Source organism: Cydia strobilella, chromosome Z (genome assembly GCF_947568885.1).
Source record: "Cydia strobilella chromosome Z, ilCydStro3.1, whole genome shotgun sequence".
Classification (NCBI taxonomy): domain Eukaryota; kingdom Metazoa; phylum Arthropoda; class Insecta; order Lepidoptera; family Tortricidae; genus Cydia; species Cydia strobilella.
This window is the reverse complement of record NC_086068.1, coordinates 16,549,700-16,576,517: the sequence shown is the minus strand read 5'-3', so window position 1 is coordinate 16,576,517 and position 26,818 is coordinate 16,549,700. Positions and strand designations below refer to the sequence as shown.

General features: G+C 35.7%; 1 protein-coding gene across 2 annotated transcripts in view; it reads left to right on the top strand.

Annotated features, from left to right (window-relative positions):
* The window catches only part of LOC134754234 (peptide transporter family 1-like), a 58,727-nt gene that overhangs the window by 21,478 nt on the left and 10,431 nt on the right, over positions 1–26,818 (top strand). For both annotated transcript variants that reach the window (XM_063690413.1, XM_063690414.1), the window contains exons 2-6: positions 10,972–11,050; positions 14,643–14,784; positions 16,051–16,137; positions 21,500–21,774; positions 24,427–24,509. In XM_063690413.1, the coding sequence (XP_063546483.1) occupies positions 10,972–11,050; positions 14,643–14,784; positions 16,051–16,137; positions 21,500–21,774; positions 24,427–24,509 (666 nt within the window). The remainder of the gene's footprint in view (positions 1–10,971; positions 11,051–14,642; positions 14,785–16,050; positions 16,138–21,499; positions 21,775–24,426; positions 24,510–26,818) is intronic.

Genomic DNA, 26,818 nt, shown 5'->3' with positions numbered 1-26,818 from the left:
TCAACCGGTTTTCTCGGCGCGCGCGCGCGCGCGCAGCGGGCGACGCGACGCGCCGCAGTATACGCGATATACGGCCGTCGTGAACCCTGCTCGCACTGTTTGTGCTTGAGAAAGGAGACCTAGGTTCTCCGAAACATGTCGCGCGAGTGACTAAAAACAAGTGTCTAAACCGTGAAATTATTTAATGCACTGGTTTTTCAAGATATTTGAAATTTAGTACTAGTTACCATGGAGTTGTTACCAGTGGTAGATAACTACTGGGATTTTTTTCCCACCTTTTACCAGTGGCAAACACTGGGAAAAAAAGTTAATAGTACATTTCGATGCTAGTGCGGAAAGTATGTCATTACTTCACGAGTACCGAGATATATAAGACTCGGGACGAGTGAAGAATGACATATCCGCACGTGTATCGAACGACGTTTTTTAATACAGTTGCGAAAAAATAAGAAAAGCAACAAGTATTAAGGAATGGAATTCGAATCTTTTTATATTATTAATTCTGTGACATCATTGACATTGACATTATGAAGAGGTGTTTTTCTAGCTTTTATTCGACTAGAATAGATTTTGTTATTATTATTGAACCCAATGAAAGTTTTTCTTTTTCAAATGCATGTTCTGTAAGACAGAAACAATTGTAAATATTAAAACATTGTACTATTATTACCTAAATATCGTTATTTACAATTATTTGTGTATCGCATATTTATAAAAACAATATCGAATGTTGCCTTTGGAAACTTAAAACATTCTTGCAGTAAGAAAATACGCCTCTTCCTTGACAGGCGTTCCGTTCCATTCAGACAACTTATTAAGAACGGTTTTTCAACATTAAAAAATAAATATGTTATAAATAATACTTATAATGATGAAGAGGTAAGTAATAAAATATGGAATATGCATATTTTTCGTATTCTTACATTACCAGTAGGTTTTTATGTTGATTACGACGTTTAAAGGAAACTAATATAAACACATAAGTCATGAATTGGAACAAGTATAATTTTAAAAAAATTAGAAAATTAAAAAGCACTAGTTCGCGAAAACCAACTTTCCGCACGCTAAACAGCCACGAAAAGTAGCACTTTTTGAGCAACTGTATTAAAAAGTACTTTACATTTATACTATATTTAGTATTTACACTGTTTTTATTAGTATTGAACTCAAAAAAAATTTGGTGGTTACTGGGAATAACCCGAAATTTAGCCAACATTTTTTTGTGGTAATTGGTGTGTCAGTAAGTGTTGTTTTAAATAACAAATTCCGGTTATTGCCTTTGTTACTAAGTAGTACCTTGTATTCCTGCCCTTGCATTTTTCTTCGGAGAGTTCCTTATGCCAACCTCCCACTCTACTCGAAACAGTTGAAACCTTTTGCCAGTATCATCAGATCAGTTCCGTCGTGTTAGCTTTTTGTAGCATTGGGATAGAAATTGTTTTCGCTTAATTAGACATCGGAACCCTCACTAGGGTAGATACGGTATATAAGCAAAAGCGTGTAAATACATGGCTGATAAATTGCATCCTGATTAAAATATCCTATGGAAATAAAAAGAAGCTTGAGAGATTATTCTCAATACTACTAAACTACCTATCTACAAAGTAGAACGCAGTAAGTTATTTAGAAACAGTCAAAACAAAATATCTACGAATTACTGCCGTTATTCAAAATCTAAATATTGGTCAAACCAAATTGTCAGTAAATAATAACAAAAAAACTATACTCATCCTTTTCTTTCGGGTGCTAGTACTAGTGTAAGACAAAGATAGTATGATTCTCTCTGTCTATGTTTGAAATGAGACAGTCCTTTGACAAACTATATTTACTAAAATCTGAACTCGTCGCGCGCATCAATCAAAAAGTTTAACGAGTTGAACTATTTAACGTATAAATTGATTTAAGTCAATTGAGGTAATGAAATTAGGTGAAACTGTGAATCTGAATTATAACTTACCTCATATTAGAGTAAGTATATCTAGTCAGGCACTTCGGGTTAACAACTCTTAAGAATTCTTAGACATTAATTAATAGTGATGCTTTATCAAGAACAATTCACACAGGCGGGCGTGCACTATTCGCAATCGACCTACTATATTTATTACTGTAAAGGAATGGCGCAGTTAAAGCTATAAGGTATAGCATGCGAGTAGGTCTGTATGTTCATACCAAAAAAAACTAGTGTCCGACCGACCGAAACAAGATATTTGGCCGAAACCAAACACACGGGTTTCCTCTGCTTTCTGCCGAAACCGAACCTTTGGCCGAAACATGATTTTTATGCCGATACCTGCCGAAACCGAAACTTCGGTCGGGCACTACCGAAAATATAGTTTCGGCGCTGCCGTACCGTAACGTAACTGTGCTAGGCTCTTCTCTTTCCGAACAGACTCTAACATAAAATGGGGTGACCTTAGGAAAACTTGGGGACTTTAATGGTTTTATAACGGCCACAGAATTATCATTATTCATTATTTACGGGAACTGGAATTTATATTTATTTCCCGCATATAAATATATTGTGCTTTAAAAACTAAAATTTCAACGTCGCCCCTGCATTTCAAAGTGACCGGGGTACGGAACACTTAAGTTTATATGTCAGTCAACAACGCAAATATTATTTCGAGCTTCACATAGAGAAGGGTCTCGAAATTCTTCCCCTAAGTGGGCGTGAATGGGGTTGAAAGTTTTTTTTTCGATAGTTTTCTCTACACGGACTAAGTCTCGGGCGACATATAGGTATGGGTAGCTAGGATTTACAATCATTTATCTTGAGTAGGTACTTAAGTCGTCACGCGAACTTGTATTGTGTACGGTGACGGTACTGTTATACGTTCACGACAGTACCGGTACCTAATTCCTTTGTCCTTCGGTTTATTGAATTAATCAATGACCGGATTCCATACTATACATTGACATCCCATGTCATATTCACTAAGTACAAATTACTTTTTTATATTGTCATTCAGACCATAAATCGTTGTGTGCTATTGTTGCATTTTTTATTGTGTTCGGTTTGAAGACGTAATGTAGGTGGAATGGTGGTGGAACCGACACGTGGAACGAATGGTCGTGATATTTTGATATAAGACAATTATTTTATAGGTATAAGTTCTCTCTTTTCAAATAAATGTAAATGATACCTTACTTGATACTTATGAGCTAAAATTCATAGATTATTAGTCAAATTATCTACAGATATGAATGGTTCTACAGTATAGGAGAAAGAACCGGCCAGTTGAGTGACGGGCCACGCATAATGGAGGGTTGCGTATCTTCATACGATATGAAAAAGGGGTCCCTTTGTTTGACATAATTATTGAAAGTCATAATGTAATGATTGTCATATTATCATTATAGACATAATTCTGAAACCGTTAAGTTTTCAGGATTTTCCTCAGGTTATCCTATAGATAGGTTAGGTTAGGTTTGTTTTGTTTTATGCAATCCTGAAAAGTTACGCGTTTCTGAGAAAAACCAAATTATGACTAACGAAAATGTGGACAAACAATACATTATGACTTAAAACTATATGGGAAACAATAGACCCTAATATGAAAAAGCCATACAAGCGAAAGGGCGTATCTTCGTGGCACTTACGTCATGACAAGAAGAGAAGTTACAGGTCAATACTTATTAAGTTTAGCATATTAGTATTTTATTCATCTGATCTGAATAAACATAGTATAAATATAGAGTATATGGGTGGATTTCAAAATCCGGCGAAAAGGTTTCCGGTGGTCTTTATTAAAAAAACTAGTAGGTTGTGCGAGTTGCAACTTTTTTATATGTTTTTATAAAACGTTAACTTGTAAATAATAACATAGCTTATACATACAAATAACAGTGATTAAACTAAATCTAAACCTAAATTAGCCTGAGGCATTGTTCCCAGGACACTGGCCGCGTTCCCCCTCTGCACAGTGAGGCTGAGCTTCTGCGCAAAAAATGCGCCAGCTCGTAGGTCGCCAGACACCCAGACTAGTTTGGTAGAAATTTCTTTTACTAGTTTTCTGGTGTCTGACGACCAAGGACCGAAAGTTTCAATCACAAGTGCCGCAAATACATAATTAGTTTTTAGAAATGCATATTTGCGGCACTTGGCAATTTGGGCGTCGTCTGCTGCCGACCCTGGCTTCCTGGCAGAGCGCCGGACGTGAGATGGGGCCAGCCTGTCAACGCATGTTACATCCCACGCCAGGGGCCGCCCCAGGACCCAAGGTATGAGCGAGCAGCCGTCGGGCCTTTTGCCATCCGCCGCAGATAGACCAACTGGCTCCAGGGTTGCTGGTATGGAGACGGTACCGAGTGCTCTGCGGATTAGATCGTTTAGAGCCGTGTGTCTATAAAATCGGCCCGCGCTTGACTGGCAGTGGAGTCCGTGGTGCCCATAAGCGTCAACATGGCTTCTGCAGCGGGAGCAAGCGTGTGGCTCGCAGACTTTTAAACCTAACCTGAGGCATACGGCTACGCGCAGTGACGCCGGGTCCAAAAGGGAACCAATGTTCCGCGACGGCAAGGCGCGCAGCTAATGCCCTGACTCGGGTTCCGATACTGCGAGCAGTCTAGCGCGTTCGCAGGGGTTCGAACTATTGTCCAAAAGGGATTTGTGGGTTGTTTTTATTTTTATCAGGTCCCAGACTGCTTGGCTGGCTTTTTCGGTAGGTGGGCTCTCGCCGGGATTTCCAGCACTCCAAGTTGACTCTGCATCTGCCAAGCTCGCCACTACCACACCCGTGGGATTGGTGACATTAAGAATGCCACGGATGAGATGGGCGACGCTGTGGACAGACGAGAGAAAAGCGGGGAGAGCCAGATCGCCCGTAGAGCGAATGCCCAGGCCACCATAATTAATAGGCAGAGTAGCCTGGGACCAGCTTTGAGAGCTGAAAGAGACATTTAGAATTATGCTAACCGAATTTTTTAAAATGTATATATATGTTTTTAAGTATTATCTCAATGTTCCTTCAATGACCATCTCCAATAACTTAAGTTTTTTTTTATATTAAATGTTTCACGTGTCTAAAATCATCACCGTCTGCCGGAAAAATCTGGACCTTTTTGTTTCCGGTGAAAATTATCGCATACCTATTGTACGATTGCGGTTTTTCTTTTACTTATATCTTTTCCATGTTGTTGTCTAACACATGGAAAAATATGCAATAATTCCTTCATCGTTAAAATACATTTAATAATATTTAAAAATTGGTCACTAATATTCGTCAACACCGTCATGGTAATGACAATGTGAGCTTATCTCCGTATACACAAAATACCGCTAAAGCTCCTTGCCCTATTTTTCACTTTAGTATAAAATGCAAAAAATGATATCACTAAATTCACATGATTGAATCGTGAGAAATATAAGTAATAAATTTGTAAAACATAGTTTGTCACAACAGAGCATCATCACCGTTATGCTTTGGTTTAAAGAAGATACGAATGATATATTAGAAATAATTACTGTAATGAATGGAAAACTACATGAAGTTTATTGTGTAGCATAGACATTAACTACTATTATTCGTATTCTAGAAATAAAAACAAGAAACTCTTAAATCGTAAACACAATACCAATCATCACCGGGAAAAAATGACGACCGGTGATAATTTCATGTGTATGGTGATGACGGTTCTCAGAAACTTTTCTAGTTATTTTACTATAATTCATTATAAAATTAAGCTGTATGTTTGAAAAACGTTCTCTATGTCTGCTAACACTATATAATGTTTACCTTATTATAAATGTAGAAAAAGATATCTATTTATTTCACACTAGAGGATGGTTAGGTTTTAAATAATATTTTGACTAAGTAGGCAAAATTTAGGCCACTTGGAACATACATGTTTTTTTAATAATGTCGAGTTATTATCATTCGGTCCAGGGTTAAAAGCATATAAAATATTGTATTTAAACAAGAAACATCTACTAAAAAAATAAAAAAAATAAAAAAAAGTCAGTACTGGCTTACTATCGTAATGGCCTTATATTTTTTGATAATATTACATTAATTAATGTATATATTTATTTACAGCAATTAATAATTATACCATTGGGTAGTCACCGGACCCAATACCCAACACTTTGTAACTTATTTCGCATTAAAAGTAGGGATCTTGCAACTTGCAACTTATAAAACACTAATTGTATATACGTTTAGCTATTAAACATAATATATATAGTATTTATAAAACAAGCAAAAATTACAAATTTATGTAATGAATCATATTATCAAAAAAACCGGCCAGGTTCAATTTTTAACAATGTATTTTTAATGTGAAACGTAAGTGAAATGTCTTTAAAAAATCGGTAGGGGTCGGATCAAAAACTAAGTAATTAATTCCGACTCGACCTTGACTGCATATTTCTATAAGGTTTTTCTGTAATCTATAGGTAAAGAAGTATATTGTGTAATTTTTCAAAATTTTAGACCCAGTAGTTTCGGAGACAAAGGGGGGAAATGGTCATTTTATTCCTATTTTCTTAAATAACTTCTAAACTATTTATTTTAAATTACGAAAAAAATATACATTTGAGATTCTCACAACGAGCTCTTTCATTTGATATGTAACACGATATAGTTTTAAAAACTTATTTTTTTTATTTTCTCATTTACCCCCCAAAAGTGGCGCCATGTTCAAAATTCATTTGTTTACGTCACATGCCCGTCTTTGGGTCACAAACTTACATATGTGTACCAAATTTCAACTTAATTGGTCTAGTAGTTTCGGACAAAATAGGCTGTGACAGACGGACAGACAGACGCACGAGTGATCCTAGAAGGGTTCCGTTTTTTCCTTTTGAGGTACGGAACCCTAAAAAAGTAATATATCATAAAAATGAAGCTCATTGGTAAGTCAGCAATTTTCTAATATGATATAAATACCAAGTTATGCAGTAGATAAAAGAAGATGCGGGTTCAAACTGATAATAAGAGTACAATATTGATAATATGATCTAACATTGAAAAAAACCCAAACAAAATAATAATACATAAATTGCCCTTTTCGGAATATAAATTATTTAAATTCATACAATACAAATACATTATAAATACAAATATATTTTTTTATAACTTTCTGAAAATAATTCATGCAGCTAGTCTCATGTTCAAAACATGTTATTTGTAATGTTTAATAAAGTTCTAAATCCTTACAATAAAAAAAAGTTTTTGTTATTTTTTATACGTTTTTAATACATACATAAATTAGTTCCCAAATCGTCATTACCGTACATGCAGTATCATTACCGTCTAGAAAAGAGGCATTACCATACCATGTTTGTTATCACCATTTTGCGTTTTTATTTTCCGAAAGCGATAACTTCAAATTTGTGGCTTAACAAATGATTGTATAAATGGCATAAATTTCCTCAATATACAGCCCCCTATTACTTTAGACAGCTAGACTCGTGTTAAATTAAACATTAAAAAAATTGGTGTTTTTTTTGTGATTTCATCCACCCATATACTTTAATAAATAATGATACGTCGATTAGTGTTCCAGTTTTCCAGTAAACTGCCTTAAAGTAATAAAAAATAGTATAATTAATTCAAATTACAATTAATATAATAAATTTCATCCAAATAAATTTCATACTCATACTCATTTATTAACCGACTTCAATTTTTTATAATAATATTTCATATTACACGTCATAATTGGATTGACATAATATATTCAATTCATTCAAATAATTATTAATTAAAATAAAATAAAACAATATAAAAAATCAACACATTTCAAATACCCAATAATTATTAAAAATACAAATACAAAATATAAAATTAAATTAAGATTAAATTATCCTCCTCCTTAATTTCTCCTTGACTATTTTGGTTTTGCACCTGTACCGGTAAAACTGTTTTTATTTTTAATCTATTTTAAGGCACACTAAGAAACACTAATCGACTTATAATTATTTATTAAAGTACTCTATATTTATACAGTACTATTTATACTGTTTTTGTTAGTATTGAAATGTAACAAAATTTTAGTGGTAACTACTGAAAAAAAAATCCCAGTAGTTACCACCACCTCAGTTTGGTTCGGTTTCCCAGTAGTTACCCCTGGTAACAACTTGGTGGTAACTAGTGGGAATAACCCTCTCAGTGCAATAAGTATTATGAATGATTTGCCTAACAAGTCCATCTAGAAAGTGCAAAGTAATAAATAAATATGTTCCGAAATCAACTATGATGAATACTGTACAAAAAGTAATGATATCTTATCAAAAACATAAATGTGAAATGAGAGCCAAGTTTAATATTAAGAATATGCGTTGTTTTTGACTTCACCGGAAAAAGAATTAAGATCTATATGGGTGCCAAGTTCTAGTTCGCTTGGGATGTAGATAGGTAATTAAAGTTCAGTATCTGTCTTGGCTAGTTTTTATACCAACAAACTAAATTTTAGAAAAGTAACATAACTAATATAATATAGCGTGTACGTCAAAACTAGCCAAGTCAAATCCTGAACTTTAACTACATCCCAAGCGAACTAGAACTTGGCAGTCTTGGCACCCATATAGATCTCAATTATTTTTCCGGCGAAGTCAACAACGACGCATATTCTTAATATTGAACTTGGCTCTCGTTTCACATTTATGTTTTTGATGGGATATAGACAGTAAGGCGCAGTAGGTACTAAAGTTAGAGCACGGACAGTTACTGTACAAAATCTACAGCTGAAAGTTGAATTTGACTCGCGAACGTAACAGAAGATGACGTGGGCCTCCGCAATCTTTGTGATAGCAACGTCACGGCTAAAATATTACGAGTAAATATACCATAAGGGTACAAATTTCAGTCATAAAACCGGCTAGCTACCAGAGTTCCATATTGTCACTTTCTCGCGACGGACCCAACGCTCTCCACTTATTTAAAATCGAAATGTAGGCATTTTTAGAATCGTTAGGGGCAGACGACTCAAAATTTAGGAAGTAAAAAATAAACAAAGTAAGTATGTCGAGGATACAATGTCTTAGCCTTATTACCCAGGTACTTACCTTCAGGCTTGTCGGCCATGCGTGACTGAAGGTTGATGGTCATTTTTTACGAATTCTAACAGATGAGTATAATACAAGAACAGAGTGAAATTTTAATCGGTACCGTAAAATGTGGTGAGTAGGGTTCGCGGGGAGAGTTGGGTTATGAATGGAGAGTGTCGCGAATATCGCGAATCGGCTAATAGCTGCCAACGTCATGGAGTAGATGGCTACGAGCGATTTACGTTTAAGTAAAATAACCGCTTCTAGGTTGTTGTGATTTTTGAGGGTAAGACAAGAAGGTATACGCGCTAACGACAGTGAGAAAAGGAGGTTGTGTGCGAACAAAGCTACGGGAAGAGTGATATTTGCTTTAGGATCTATTCAAGTACTTTCTTAGGGTGTTATTAGAATAATGAGGTGTCTCTTGTAGATTGTAACTAACATTCATTGTGATATCAGTATTCAGAGTGTCAACAGTGATCCGAGGGAATTGTTCATGGCTAATGTAAGTGAAGTTCAATCATAATTATACGAAGGGTTTCGTCCCAAGATATTAGTAATTTAGAATTATAGAACACATTGTAGTTACGAGAAAGTGTAACCACTCATCATATGAACTTAAGGTAAACTTAGTGTGCGGAAAGGGGTCGCTATAAGGGGAGGTTGGAGGCGACTAAAGCCCAAGTAACCAGATGGATAATCAGGTGTAACTTACTTATGTTATAAGTAGGTAACAAAGTAGGACACCAGCAATGAATTATCGTCATCTCACTAACGTCCAGGCCTCGTATAGGTATGTAGTATGTTTACATATCGTTTTTCCAGTATCAGTAAAGGCATCAGCTCATTCGATAGGTTAATAAGTATAGTGAGCTTGACGACAGGGAGAGAAGGTCTGAAAGGGGGGTGAGATGGAATTTTAAGGCTACTGCTACAAAAAAAATGTATTCCAATTTAAAATGGAGTTATAGTAATACTCATAATAAAAAAAACGATCCAACAATCTTACAAAATCACCTTTGTATGAAAACCCATCTCACCCCAATTACGAGGGTCTACGGGGTGAGGTGGGGTTTCCTGTTTATCATCAGTTATGAAATGGAACTACCCAACATAAAATAAAAACTAAAATACAAACGTCCGGAACACTTATATTATAATATACACCATTCAGTTTGCATATGTAAAAATAAAATGTTATCGAGGTTTGAATGTCAGTTTTCTTCCAACTCACCCCATTTTACGGTACTATTACATATTTATGATATGTATATTATATAACTTATCTGTGTCTTATTCTTACTTAATGTTTTTTTTATGTTGAACTTTTGAATACTTAATATATATTTGGACCCAGTATATGTGTCACTTAACTTTAAAAAACTCGGGGAAATCCATTGAACCCTCTCAGCAAATATCTACCCTTTTACCTTAAATCGCATAATCTGACAGTTGGATTTACCAGAGTTTGAAGACTCATATATTATCTAAATGTACTTATAACTTATATTATAAGTTACTGCTAAATTCGCTGTTATTTTTAACAGATCTGAAGTTGTGAACATCTGATACGGGGTCCCTTTGTTTGACATAATTATTGAAAGTCATAATGTAATGATTGTCATATTATCATTAGTCATAATTCTGAAACCGTTAACTTTTCAGGATTTTCTTTGGGTTATCCTATAGATAGGTTAGGTTAGATTAGGTTTGTTTTATCGCAATCCTGAAAAGTTACGCGTTTCTGAGAAAAAACAAATTATGACTAATGATAATATGACAATCATTACATTATGACTTTCAATAATTATGTCAAACAATAGAGACCCTCTGATACATGTAGGTACCCCATTTCGAAAGGGCTTTTACGTGTTAGATTATACTCCATGCACGGCTCCTAAATCTCCCAGCACCATTGTTCTGTGTATGTAAGCATAAAAATGTATACATTCTGACAGTTTTTTTTTTTTTTTTCATTTCAGAAACTACCCTATCCAAAGGCCGTGGGATTCATAGTAACCAACGAGTTATGTGAAAGATTCTCGTTCTATGGGATGAAAGGTACTCAATATAAAAAAATTGTAAACCTTTTATTAATTCGGATTTGAACCAGTTACCCGTTATGTGCCTTTTCACGAACTCTTAAAAATCTCTGACTAACCTCCGCAGGTTCAGGAACCCCAGTTAGAGAAACGCTGTGCTATATCAATCGTGTCAATCGTGGGTCTGATTTTAACAAATATGTGGTAACCTCTCTAAAAATCCTAAATTAAAAGCAGATTTATCCTAATTTATTAGGTATTTTTATTGTTTTAGAACTTTAGAACACCGTCATGTAACGTAAGTATTTAGGTAGTAGGTAAACGATCCCTCCGCTCCTCTTGGACCTAAACACTGTCGGTACATAAATCAACATATGTGTAGCTATGTATAGCTGTATATCTGTGTACAGATACATACGTACTCGCACATAATAACCTCATGTTTTGTTATCTCTCGGTAAGCATCATAGACCGCGAGCCAGGCGCAAATTTCGTCAGTCATTGCCTTCCGGGCGAAAACTCGTATAGCGGTTAACGGCTATATATGATGAACCCTCGTGAAGTCAGCTGCCGCTCCGTTGGTGGGTTGAGGAATGGCAGCTACCGAAACGCGTAACACGGTCTTTCCACCGCGATACAACAGGCTGACGATTTGTTTTATTAACAATAACATCTAAACAATCATGTGACAAAGTATCAAACGGGAGGCGATGACGCCGATGACTGAAAACTTTTTTTTTACATGTTCATGTGACCAGCTGACGGTCGTTTCACAGCGATACAATCGGCTGACGATTTTGTTTATGCACAATAACATCTAAACTATCATCTGACAAAGTATCAAGCGGGAGGCAATAACAAAAAAAAAAATTATGCTGCCATTCCTCAACCCACCAACGGAGCGGCAGCTGACATTCACGAGGGTTCATCATACATAGCCGTTAACCCAGCGATTCCTAACCTGGGGGTAATTACCCCCGTGGGGGTAAAATTGGTATTTTACGGGGGTACCTATCTATTAGAAAAAATATTAATGATTATGGAGGAGGGGTAAAATCGAGTTCCCTAGTTAGTCAAAGGGGTCACAGTACTAAAAAGGTTAGGAACCACTGCGTTAACCACTATACGAGTTTTTGGCCGGGAGGCGATTGGTCATGGAAATCTGTTCCTGGCCCGCGGTCTATCAGAATGTATTACTTAGATTAAATAATCGTAAGACCGATTTTTTGGTGTCAGAACACTATGTTAACAGCATGAAACTTTTTAACAAAATAATCATACCCATCCAGTGATGTACGCGGCATATCTGCACAAGTAGGTTACTCTCTACTTATTAATTTTCCTAACGTTAATCTTTATTAATCTTATCACTTGCAGCTAAGTCATGTATATATATATATACTCGTACGTTTTTTTAACCTACTAAAAACGAGTTTCTAGTCAAACTATATAAACATTTACGCCATAATTTCGCCAACAAAGTTAATCACTCATATCATATCGAAGTCATATTAATATCATTAATGGGTACATTCGAAATACCACAATACTGCGTCTAAATTCTAAATGCAAGGCTTCGTTATCAAGTTGAGTTGAATCTGATTAATATTAAGTAGGTGTTACTTATCATTGTAACACACTTTTAAATATACTACATAAAGTATGTACTTGAGACATCAGAAAACGAGTTCGAGTGTTTTACGGTTATTGGACTTCATGTATATACGTCATTATTATTATTTATTCTTCTAAAGAATCTAAAGTGTGATTCCCCAAGTAAAGATAATCTAGCTGTACTTGCAGGTATAAATAATTGTACATTGTTGTGTTTATAGCTGCCAAACAATTAACTCATGGAAGAAAAAGTCGATTTCCATGATATTTTAGTATATTTGTAGTTGCATTGTTGGAGAGTAGCCTTGCATAGGAAATAGTAATCAACATTAACATAATTGATAATAAACATGTTTTCATCAGTATTGTTGCACGGATATGTAGGTAGGTACAGGTACTTACGTATTATTTACGTGTGTGGTTTTTATTTATTTAATAGAAATTTAAATATTCTTATAAATTTATATGTAGTAAACAAACCCGTGATTTTTCACCCCGAGTTTTCATCTTACCGCTTTCCTAATTGTATCCTAAAAGAGTCCGGCGTTTGCTTTAAGCAACCTAATACCAAGAATTTGTATAGGTACCTAATGATTATGCCTAATAAATACCAAGGATTATCCCGCTTTCCTTGCGATTTTTTCCTTTATCGAATGTAAAGAGCAACTGGTAAGTAAGTAGGTACGAAAGATGTTTCGTACGGGGTTTAAACGCACTCCTTATTTTTTGGAAGCGCCGTCTAAGCTGTATATAAGTAATTACATGAAGTGCACTTGAATGCGGGTAGGTACTTTTATATGTAAGTAATTTGTAGTATTTCTGAATGATAGAATGGGTTCGTCTATACGATTTTTCTTAAAGTAAGTAGCTGGATTACAGACGCTAATGTTTAAATAAAATAATGTTTGAGAAAACATAATTTGGGCACTACCTACTGTAGCAATCGTTTTTTTTTCAGTCCATTTTAAGGTTGAGTCCCGCGCTGAGGCCATCCGGATTACAGGAATCACCGGATTGGCAAGGGTCCGGTTAAGCGAGGATTTACTGTATTAGTGTTAAAGCTCAGCATTTTAGCGCTTTGCTGGTTGCATCCTAAACTATTACGAAGTCTGCTTGGTAACCAAAACCTAACGATTTGTGTAGACTCATTAATTTTTAAGCGATCGCCTACCCTTGCCTTTCCAACGTAAAAGGGTATTTTGGCCATAATGTTTTCCATTTCGACTGCCATTCATAAATTAATTACGGGTAGGTATATAGAGAACACATACATTAAGATGAATCATTTATCTCGTACGTGTACTCGTAGAACTGTAATATCAATGACGTAATTGTACAAAATTGCGGATCAGCTATATTTGTCTATATTAATTTGTTTCTAATGACGACGTACAACAACTATGTTGAAAAGCAAAAAATTGGGATTTAAGTGGATGTAATTAAAATCTCATGTTCTTGGTTCATACACTTACTCATATACGCTTGTACTCGTATGCCACAATATCGTAACAATCTATTTTTTTTAATAGACCTACAACATATCACTTATACATATGCCAGTATGGAGCTGGTGGCCAAAGGGAGTTCCTTTAGACGGAAAATCACACATCGGGTTTAGGCAGTCAGCAACAAAGCGTGTTGCGTTGCGTGTATGAAAAAAACCGGCCAAGTGCGAGTCGGACTCGCGCACGGAGGGTTCCGTACCAATGGTACGGACCATTACGCAAAAAACGGCAACAAAAACGCGTTTGTTTTATGGGAGCCCCACTTAAATATTTATTTTATTCTGTTTTTAGTATTTGTTGTTATAGCGGCAACAGAAATACATCATCTATGAAAATTTCAACTGTCTAGCACTCACGGTTCATGAGATACAGCCTGGTGACGGACAGACGGACAGCGGAGTCTTAGTAATAGGGTCTCGTTTTTACCCTTTGGGTGCGGAACCCTAAAAAGTACCTACAGCAACTTGTACATTATATGAAGTAACGTTTTAGCGATCCTGTCCCTGTACCTCCGCGACAAGCTGGGGTACAGCGACGACGGCGCCACGGTCATCTACCACGTGTTCACCATGTTCGCCTACTTCTTCCCGATGCTGGGCGCCATGATTGCGGACGGCTGGCTCGGCCGGTTCAGGTTATTATTACTGTATCGATTATTAAACAAAAAAACACTTTAATTTGTAGGTAGGTACACCCAAACACGCGACGAGCAAGAACAGACGCACGAGATAATTTCGTTCGGATTTCTCAAGGATATGGACGTTCGCGAAAATGGGGCCTCACTTTTGTCTCAATAATTCAACTAGAAGGCACCACATTTTCGGTTGTCAATAAGATTGATTTTATATTCAAGCTTTATGGAAATAGCGCCTTATTGACAACGGTTTTGGTTAAAAACGCCACAAATATAGATCTTGAATCGGACGGTGATAGCTGTTTAACGACTTACATTACGAGGGAGTTACATCAGAACTCCGTCCTTTACTGTCCGATTTCGAGAATTCTTTATCTCTTGAAATCCATGAATGGCTTTCAATTACATATACATACACAATGGCTGGCTATTTTGAACTGGGATGTCATAATCTTATCATCATCAGATAAATTATAAGTAGGCACTACTTACCTATCTAATGTTCCTATCTAATCTATTTGCTCTCAGAAAGTATCATCTCATGAATTGATGGAAGTATGTTGCCAATTATTCTTTTTTAGGGTTCCGTACCTTAAAAGGAAAAAACGGAACCCTTAAAGGATCACTCGTGCGTCTGTCTGTCCGTCTGTCACAGCCTATTTTCTCCGAAACTACTTGACCAATTAAGTTGAAATTTGGTATACATATGTAAGTTTGTGACCCAAAGACGGACATGTAACGTAAACAAATGAATTATATTACTGAATTACGGGGCCACTTTCGGGGGGTAAATGAGAAAATTAAAAAATAAAGTTTTCAAACTATATCGTGTTATATATCAAATGAAAGAGCTCATTGTGAAAATCTTAAATATATTTTTTTATAATTTTAGGATAAACAATTTAGAAATTATTCAAGAAAATAGGCAAAAAATGACCATCCCCTACCCCACCCTTTATCTCCGAAACTACTTGGTCTAAGATTTTGAAAAAAATACACAAAATAGATCTTTATCTATAGATTACAGGAAAACCTATTAGAAATGTGCAGTCAAGCGTGAGTCGGACTTAATTACTTAGTTTTTGATCCGACCCCTACGGGTTATTTAAAGACTAATTACACTCACGTTTCACATAAAAAATACATTGTTTAAATTGTGTAATGTATTTGTAGTTCCAAGAAACCCTTGGACCGCAAGTCCGACTCGCACTTGGCCGGTTTTTTTATCGACGAGATCAAAATAATATTTTGTATGTTACTTTTCAGAACAATATTATACCTGTCAATGGTATATGCTCTCGGCAGTATCCTGATATCGGTGACAGCTATGCCTCCAGTAAACATACCTCAGTTGTAAGTGCTTTGGGTCTTATTTGCCTGATACTAATCTATATATATAAACGTAAAAGTCCTGACTGACTGACTGATTCACTTAAATCAACGCCCAGCCCAACCCGTTGGACCTAGAGAGCTGAATTTTTCACAATAGGTAGTTTATATAACGTTAGTATGCACTAAGAACGGATTTTTCAAAATTCATCCCCTAAGGGGATGAAATGAGGGTCCAAAGTTTATATGAGGTTCAAGTTTTATTTTAAGCTATGAATTCGAACTTTGGGTAAAATATATATTATTAAAAAACGAGAACACTAATTTCAGCCTTTTTTTAGGTGAAAAAGGGCTTGAAAGTTTGTATGGAGATCAAAAATTTTATCAAATGCGGGACTTAAAACTTTGTATATGGCCATATTATTAGAATACAGGAAAAGTGATTTCAGCGTTTTAAAAAATTCATTACCTAAAAGGGTTCAAAAGGGGTCGAAAGTTTGAAACCATTACAAATGCTTTGAAACTTCTTAGAAAGATAGCCAAACACAAACAAGCTACCTTACCAAAAACAAGGTTTCGACGTTTTTGGAAATGTAACCCCTACCGGGGGTTAAAAAGGGGATGAAAGTTTGTCTTGAGGTTCAAATTTTATTATAAGCTAGGAACTTGAAACTTTTCACAAAGGTATTATATTAAAAAAACAAGAAAACTAATTTCAGCGTTATTAAAAATTCATCCCCCAAAATGGTGAAAAGGGAGTTGAAAGTTTGTATGGAGATCAAACATTTTATTGAGTACGGGACTTAAATATTTGTATAAAGGTATATTATTAGCATAGCAGAAAAGTAATTTTAGCGATTTTAAAAATTCACCCTTTAAAGGGGTTGAAAGTTTGTATAGGGTTCAAATTTTATTTTAAGCTAGAATTAGAAACTTTTAGCGTTTTTGAAAATTCATCCTCCAAGGTGGTGAAAAGGGGGTTGAAAGTTTGTATGGAGATCAAACATTTGTTTGAGTGCGGGACAAGATTTTGTTTAAAGGCATATTATTAGAATACAAGAAAAGTAATTTCAGCGTTTTTAAAAATGCATCCCGTAAAGTGGTTAAAAAAGGGGTTGAAAATTTGTAGGGGTTATATATATAGGTTATATCGAGAAATTTTTTTTTCTACTTCGTACTTTGTGAAAGACAAATTTTATGCGTTGTATAATTATTGACAAATGATTAACCGTCCCTACTGATATCTTTTGCTGCATAATGTTACAAATCCACGCGTACGAAGTCGCGGGCAACAACTAGTATATTATATTTATACAGGTTGATCAATCCAAATGGGTTAGTATGGAGAAGCCAGAAACTATGAGAGATAGCGAAATCTGTTCTTAGGAACCATGGCGTCGATTTTAGATTTAATAATAATGACATTCGGTGTTTTTTTAAACTCTCATACATAACCGGGAATCGAAGCTGGTCAATATTTTTTTAATACAGCGGCCAGGCCATTTTCTTATTTTTGGATATATCAGGTTAATTATTTTTAGACATGATATAAAGGATATTCACAGTCATATTGTATAATATTTGGACTAATCCATTAAGCCATATTCAATTTAGAGCAGTTCAAAGTCAACTCTGAATTGTAAAATTTTTCAGAATCAGAAACATTTATTGTTCAAACTGTGTAGGTACAAGAAGTATAGCTAGGTACATTTTTTTATGGGTATCAACAGTTTTACCCTTTTCGGGCATACAAATTATTTTATCTTAAACTAAGTAATCTTAAACTAAATTTTAATATACATTTAGGTTTACAGTTATAAAATTATTTTAGGTTATAGAAGACTCTGTCTATTAAAAAGTTTTTTAAGCATCTTTTAAAAGTATTTCCTTCGAGGCTTTTTATTTCATTAGGCAGATGATTAAAGACATTAATAGCGGATATGAATTGCTTTTTTTATATATTAAAGTGCTAACTCTCGGAAGTACCATATTATATTTATATTGCGATCTAATATTATCTTTGCATGAGCGCTTTGTGAAATGTTCAGGGTGATTTTTTACAAATAGACTTAATTCTAATATATAAATGCCGGTAAGTGTCAAAAAGCGCTTTTCCCTAAACACGTCACGCAGCGATCATTTTGCGTAGCGATTTTGATCATTTTCTAATAATTTGTTAGACCAACTAGTGAAAATGTTAGACTATGTTATATATTTGTAATCTACTCACAATGCCCTTTCATTAGGTATCCCACATGGTATGTTTAAAAGAAAAAAGTTAAAAACTTTGTACTGCCGATTTTGTGACGTCACGGCTATCCCCCCCACACTCTTAGAAAGTGACAAGTTCTTAATTCGTACTCAGTAGAGTCTACCGAACACAACGATACCACTTGTCGGTAGTATACTGTCCAGTCACATCGAATCGTGTTTTAGGCCATCTGGCCGAGCCGCTGTACTATTTATGTAATCGCGTGTAGTATTTGTTTGTATAATGAAAAATTAGAAAAAATTGAATGCCATCATCATCTTCCTCACGTTGTCCCGGCATTTTGCCTCGGCTCATGGGAGCCTGGGGTCCGCTTGGCAACCAATCCCAGGAATTGACGTGGGAACAATTTTTTACGAAAGCGACTGCCATCTGACCTTCCAACTAGGCCTTATTGGGATTAGTCCGATTTCCTCACGATGTTTTCTTTCACCGAAAAGCGACTGGTAAATATCAAAGATATTTCGTACCTACATAGGTTTCGAAAAACATTCGCAGGCCCTTACCGCTAGGCCACCAGCGCTTAAAAAAAAACCGGCCAAGTGCGAGTCGGGCTCGCGCACGAAGGGTTCCGTACCATTACGGAAAATAAAAGCAAAAAAATCACGTTTGTTGCATGGGAGCCCCATTTAAATATTTATATTATTCTGTTTTTAGTATTTGTTGTTATAGCGGCAACAGAAATACATCATCTGTGAAAATTTCAACTGTCTAGCTATCACGGTTCATGAGATACAGCCTGGTGACAGACAGACGGACAGATGGACAGCGGAGTCTTAGTAATAGGGTCCCGTTTTTACCCTTTGGGTACGGAACCCTAAAAACAAATTGAATGCCATTATTATTAAATCTAAAATCGAAGCCATGATTCCTAGTTCCTAAGAACAGATGTCGCTATCTCTAATAGTTTCTGACTTCTCCCTACTGACCCAATTGGATTGATCAGCCTGTATACCTAATTGGCGGCAGACGGATGCAAAATACGTCAAAATATGACTACAATTGGTTTAAAAATAAGAGAACATGATTGCAAAAAACCTATAGAATTTTATTGTTGAAGTAAAGAAGTTTATATATATACCTATATGTAACCTATATCCATACTAATATTATAAATGCGAAAGTCTGTCTGTCTGTCTGTCTGTCTGTCTGTCTGTCTGTCTGTCTGTGTGTTACCTCTTCACGCTTAAACCGCTGAACCGATTTAGTTGAAATTTGGTATACAGATAGTTTAAGCCCAAGCCGACTGGTCATCGTGGGGAGTCAGACCATAACCCTCCACCACTACATAAGCAAAATAAACGCAACAAAGTAAACACAAGCAAAAACAAGGAAGAAGGGTGGAGGAGGCCTTTGCCGAAGGGCAAGCAAACAAAGAATAGAAAAAAGTAAAAATGGGAGATAATAAATAAAATATGTAGAGAGTTAATGTGAAACTGTTCTTTGTGTTGTAAATAAAGACTATTTTATTTATTTTATTATACAGATAGTTTGAGTCCCGGGGAAGGACATAGGATACTTTTTATCCCAGAACTCACCCCTCAAGGGGGTGAAAAGGGGGGTAGAAATTTGTATGGGGAATCAATAACCGCTGAACCGATTTAGATGAAACTTGGTATGGGTATAGTTTGAGCTGTGGGAAAGGATATAGAATAACTTTTATCCCCGAAATCATCCCTTAAGGGTGTAAAAAATGGGGTGGAAATGTATAGTGTGGACCAATTTGGGGGTGAAAAAGGGTGGATTAAAAAGCAGATTTGTTTAAGAATTAAGGTACCCAAATTACTAATTCCACGCAGACGAAGTCGCGGGCAAAAGCTAGTATAATTATATTTTTGTCTATTTTAGATATTTTCAGTTCATTCCTTTTATTACTCTCCACTTATATAGGGAAAATGACCTCTCTACATCTACAGAATATGTAAGAGGTGCGTATTCATAAGTCATACTTGGCCATTATTTGGAATTTACTGATATATAAAGAAAACTGCATATATTTTTATACATAAATATTGCTCGAAACTTAATAAAAGTCTTATCCATATTATGCTGTCGTCACTATATTTCATATAATCCGTCAGCCGCCCATTAAGCGAGGTTTAGATTAGACTAGCAAGAACTTGTCGCCATCATAAAAGTGTGTAACTGTCATACAGTTAGGTAGTGCTTAGAAATATCTGATCACTAATTTCTTGACAATACAGTCACTACTCGTAGATATTTATTATTTGTAAACATTTTGCTAACTCGATTATCTGATAGCATATATATAGACGGCGATCTGGGCCAATATTTTATATTTATAATTTATTTTTAAGTTGTTTTGTTTTCGTTTTAATTGTAGTTAGTAATTTTTATTTTAGGGCCTTTTATTATGTTTCTTTATATTTCTACTGTTATAATAAAATAAGTTCTGATGGTAATGTCTGAAAAGCACGAAGTTAATATAACTAATTTTCAAGGTTGGCACTTTGCACTTTCTATTAACACAAAATACATAATTATGGGACCGCAGGTTTTATGCTTATCTTGTTAAAACAAATAATAGCATAGGTAACTACTGACATCGCGAAAAAGAAACCTTCTTCAAACCAAATATACAAAACTTATTGACACGTATGACTAGACGCTCTTATCATAATATTATACACTAAACCATATTTAAGTGAAATATAATTAAATATACTTTACATCTATATCAATGAGCTTTATTAATCGACATTAATTACTACGCCTGCGACTACTGCGAGGTTATTGCTCCGCGGTTAAATTCATAAAGAGGTCACAGACTTTCAACGTGGAATCAAATAAAGTCCTGCTGTAAACTGCTGCTGAAAATGTAAACTGACAGATTAGCCTGATTTTGGTTTTGTTAGTAAGTAGTAACTAAAATTGTCAGTAAGCAATACGATATCGTAATAATACCTACTTTAACCGGTACGTAATTATAACAACTTAAACTTTAGTAATCATAACAACGTTTGGAGCAGGTTATTTGAAAATCTCCCTCTTTGGCGGCTATAATGTATTATAGAGTTAGCAATAACTATTTATCTCTCAATAATATCTCAAACTGGTCAAACAACGTAGCCTTAACCACGATAAATTAATTTACAGAGAGTTCTCAATAGTAGCGTTGCTGTTGATAGCGTTCGGCACGGGCGGCATCAAGCCCTGCGTGTCCGCGTTCGGCGGCGACCAGTTCAAACTACCCGAGCAGGAGAGGTACCTGGGCTACTTCTTCAGCTTGTTCTACGCGGCCATCAACGCGGGCAGCCTGCTCTCCACCTTCCTGACGCCGATACTGCGCGCCGATGTGCACTGCTTTGGGGATAACGACTGCTACTCGTTGGCCTTCGGAGTACCAGGCGTACTCATGATCATTTCAATAAGTAAGTATTCATGTTACCTTCTATTTTATTGGTATTTCATCCATCTTTTTACCTCGGCTTTTTTGTCACAGATCGCTATAGGAATTAGAAGCGTCATGTGAAGAATTGGTACCTATTAGAATAGGGTTGTTGACACATGTTGAATTTTATAACTAAATCTAGTTATATAGATAGAAAATGAGCAATTTATCACAATAAATTGGAATAAATCAAAATAAAATAAATAATTAACATCTAAATAGGTAAAAAATAAGGGTGCCATTTGATTCCTTATATTTTGTTTAAAAAAATATTGTACAGCAACAATATACATAAACAAACGCAATATTTCACCGACAAAGTCGCAATTTCCTTGTTTTCCATACATCGAAACGGCTTCTAAGCAATAGTAAAGTTACATGGTGACGTCACGATGTATTGCCATTTTGTTAGAAGCGTTTCGTCAGTAAAGGGCGAGTGCCAGACTTTGAGCATCATTTGTGACTTTTGTATTGCTTTAAGACAATGGATCCCATACAGACATTTGATCGTCAAAACAAACCTAATCGACTGATACGATACCATTAATAAAATTTTGTCAAATACCCTATTGGTATTATACGGGGCGATCAATACAAATGGGTCAGTATGAAGAAGTCAGAAACAATGAAAGATAGCGAAATCTGTTCTTAGGAACCATGGCGTCGATTTTAGATTTAATAATAATGACATTCAAACTTTTTTTAACTCTCATACATAACCGGGAATCGAACCTGGTCAATATTCTTTATCTAATCGCGTCTAGTATTTGTGTAGATCAAGACGTGTGGATCAAGTCAAGTTGACGCTCTTTAAAGCATATTGTCAAACTTTTTACACGTGCAGCCTGTGGGTAAGCTTTACGCAGAGGTCCTACAACACCTTAAGGGTGCAGTACAACAACATCCTCAGGATGGTGCTGAGGCTGCCGAAGCACTGCAGTGCATCAGCCATGTTTGCCTCGATGCTAAGGCGCGCAGGTACGTGGCAGCAGCAACAGTATGCTGAGGGTGTCAGCGGAGCGCCTGGTCTGCCCGCTAACCAAGTACTGGGTAGAAGTTGTCATTGGCAGGACCAGGTAGTGAATAAAAATATCTACTACCTGCTCCACATGGTCCACTGACAGGGGACCATTTTTTAAATTAATTTTTGTTTTTGTTTCTGTAATGTGTGTATGTAAATTGTCTGTAATGTAATGTAAAACATAGCTTTTTAAGTTTGTACTTCAACTAACATTTTTATGGACATACTATGTCTGAAATGAACAATTTTTTTTATATTATTTGTTTGTATAATTGATCCTGAAATTATGAAAGATTTAAAAAAAACTTTAATGCCATTATTATTAAATCTAAAATCGAAGCCATGATTCCTAATAACAGATGTCGCTATGTCTCATAGTTTCTGACTTCTCCCTACTGACCCATTTGGATTGATCACCCTGTATAGTCATTCGCTATCATCAATATAAACATAAATGATCAATCGTAATAGGCCAGGAAATAAATGCCCAAAAAAAGGTATAGAGGGAAATGCAAGGAACACAATTTTTAACTTCGTAGCTTTGTTTGGACTATTTAGGAGATGAACATATCAAAAGTCCCCGGCCATAACCCTGGTGCTGGGGGGGAGAGGGGGGTTTGAAGGTTCCATTTTTCGGTTTTTCGATTATATCTCGGAAACTATGCGTCTGAGCGACTTGGCCACTTATACAAAATGAAAAAAGATTTAATTTGTTACAAGTTTTATTCAGTCAAGTTTTTCGATATTTTGTATAGTTTTTGAGATATCCGCTCTTCAAGGTTTATTTAGGGCTCTCATTTTTATCTTGATTATCTACATCGGTGAAGCTGCTAGGCCGGGTTTGGGATCGTTTTCGTATAAATCGGGGGTGCTGAATTCATTTATGGTATCAACATTGACACCATTCCTAAGTAAATCTCTTTTCATTTTGTATAAGTAGCCAAGTCGCTCAGACGCATAGTTTCCGAGATATAATCGAAAAACCGAAAAATGGAACCTTTAAACCCCCCTCTCCCCCCCAACACCAGGGTTACGGCCGGGGACTTTTGATATGTTCATCTCCTAACTAGTCCAAATAAAGCTACGAAGTTAAAAATAGTGTTCCTTGCATTTCCCTCTATACCTTCTTATTGCCTGGCCTATAAGTATTTATTATCTTATCTTATTTTATACCTTTAAACGAGCAATTATTGTATATATCTCGGAATCGGCTCTAACGATTTCGATGATATTTGCTGTATGGGGGTTTTTGGGGGCGAAAAATCGATCTAGCTAGGTTTTATCTCTGGGAAAACGCGCATTTTTGAGTTTTTATATATTTTCCAGATATTAATCATAAATAATCTAATTGTAAAACAAGTCTAAATAATAGATTGTACCTAGGCATACCGATATTGTAGTGCAAGTGCACGTACTTATAAATTAAAAATTGACATTTATGTTTAGTAGGTATATGTAGGTATCTACTCTTGTTCTTTTTTCATTGTTGATTTAAAATGGAATGACAGGCGGCGTCGAAATGGGGCGCTTCTAATAGAATTCTGAAATAAATAGTAAGAATGTAGGTATAAATAAAATGGATGTAAAATTAAAGCATAACTTCTCTTGCAGTAATTTTTGTTGCGGGTAGAAGATTATATGTCGTAAAAAATCCCGCTGGCAATATCATAGGACAAGTTGGTGCATGTATAGGTGTAAGTATAACTTTAATAATTATATTTTATTTTTATTTTAGAACGTTTGTTTGTTGATCAAATAGTCTAAACTAGACAGGTCGAATTGCAACTAAATTGAATAAGACTAATTTAGTCGAACCACGCTAAGTTTTCATGCCAAGTGCTACGTCAATTCGTGTAATAATTAGGTGAGTTGTTCATCAGTTAACCACCCTCTTTTCGAGCGGTTATGTCTCGCTAATTTTCAATTAAAATAAATTGTTGCGAACATTAATCGATGGACTATTTTATTGGCTACAAATTGGCATTCAAGAAATTTTAAGTTTCCTTATAGGTTTGACATTATTGTGCATGGTAGCGGTAAAATCCTAAGTTTTTTGAAAGATGGTTTGCATGTCTTGTAGGGGCCTATATTACAAATAGCACGTATATCTACATTTTTTCTGTGCTACGAATGGAATACTAAAGTCTGTGCAATTTCCCCACAAAATGAGCCCATATCTTAACACTGAACTAATATATCCATGATAAGCAGGTAATGCTGTATGTAAACCTGATGAGCGTCTTGCGATATGCTTAAGAGTTTTGAATAACCATATGAGCTTTCGGATTCTACAATTTAAATATTCTATGTGTCTGTGTCATAAGATACGCTGGTCTAGAATAACCCCTAGGTAAACGATGAGACCTTTTTAATAGTTTGGCAGTTGCAGATGCGTGTGTCAACTAGGTCACATACATGTATTGTTATTGTAAGATCATTTGGTGGTTGCGTGTTCTCGTACTTCGAAAAACATATTTAGTTAGTGCTATTGAGTGTCAGCAGATTACAATTCAGCCATGAAGCTATTCTGTGTAGTCCGTTATTAGCTTTTTCAAACACATCGTCCCATGAACTCCCGTTAAAGACCATAACTGTGTCAACCTTGAGATTCGTGTGATCATAAATATATGAAAGGAAGAGTGTGGGGCCCAGGACGCTTCCCTGGGGGACGCCAAAGGCTCTCCTCACTCAGAAACGTACCAATTTTTACCCTTTCGGATCGGTCTGGTACATAACTAAATATGTCTATAAATAGATCTAGTGGCCTTCCCCGAATACCAATTTTTTCCAGTTTATTCACGAGTATGGGAAGAGAGACCATACCAGAGGTGTCAAAAGCTTTCCATAGGTCTATGAATACTGCAAGGCATTTATCACCTTTATCTATGTATGTGTCGTGTTATTTCAGTTGTAAGAGCCAAGACAGCATCTTCTGTGGATTTCCCTTTTCTAAATCCAAACTGAGAATCTGAGAGGATATTGAACTTATGAAGATAATTAATAAGCCTGTTGTTCATCAGTTTTTCTATTATTTTAGAGATGGAGGGTAGCACAGATATCGGTCGGTAGTTAGTCAATGTCTCTCTCACTCTCTCCCCAGACTTGTACATAGATGTTTTAATAGCCTGTTATAACGGTTCTGGAAATGTTCCTGTAGCAAAACAGATTGGCCAGTCAAGCTATGATTGGGACAATAACTCTTCTAGCAAGCTTCAGAAATTTTGGTTTAATATTATCACACAATACATATATTGATGTAAAATGTGTATATTTTACGTTCTTAACTTATCCTCAGGGTACACACACACAACATCAACATCAGAAAATCATAAAACATACATGTTACGCGGATTCCGCTATATTCCGCGCTCGGCCCGTAGAGGGTTTGCAATCCGAATATTCGGATATGAATAATATTCGAATATCCGCCAATAATAATATCCGAAAATATTCGAATAATACAACTCAAAATATTCGAATAAACTGATATTTTAGATAACACAGAAATAACGTTTTTAACTATGTTTTCATACAAAGACGTTACCCCAACCAATTTTAAATGATTACTATAACAGTTAAACATGCATGTGCATACTTTACGCAAATAAAATAAATAATCTGAATCTAACATTACTGTTATCTTTAAAACCGTACTTAATAAGGAGGGTTTATAATTATCTGGATTCACTGGTGCTTAGTTGGAAATACATCTAGTGCCTCACCTCGTGTTCATTCGTCTACTCGTACATTCAGTCTTTATCAATCCAGTAGCAATGAAATGCTAACAATGAAAGCAATACTTACTTACTCCACTGGATCAGTGACCCATAAAAGATATTGGCCTCTGAAACAAGAGAACGCCATTCTGTCCTATTCTGCGCCACTACTATGATCCTATAGCCATGGCCTCCAGATCGTTTCTGGTGGTTGATTCTGAGACCAATCTTCTCTCCTTCCTACTCTATGATCCCTTTAGGCGGGCCAGGACAGATTCGTATTAAAT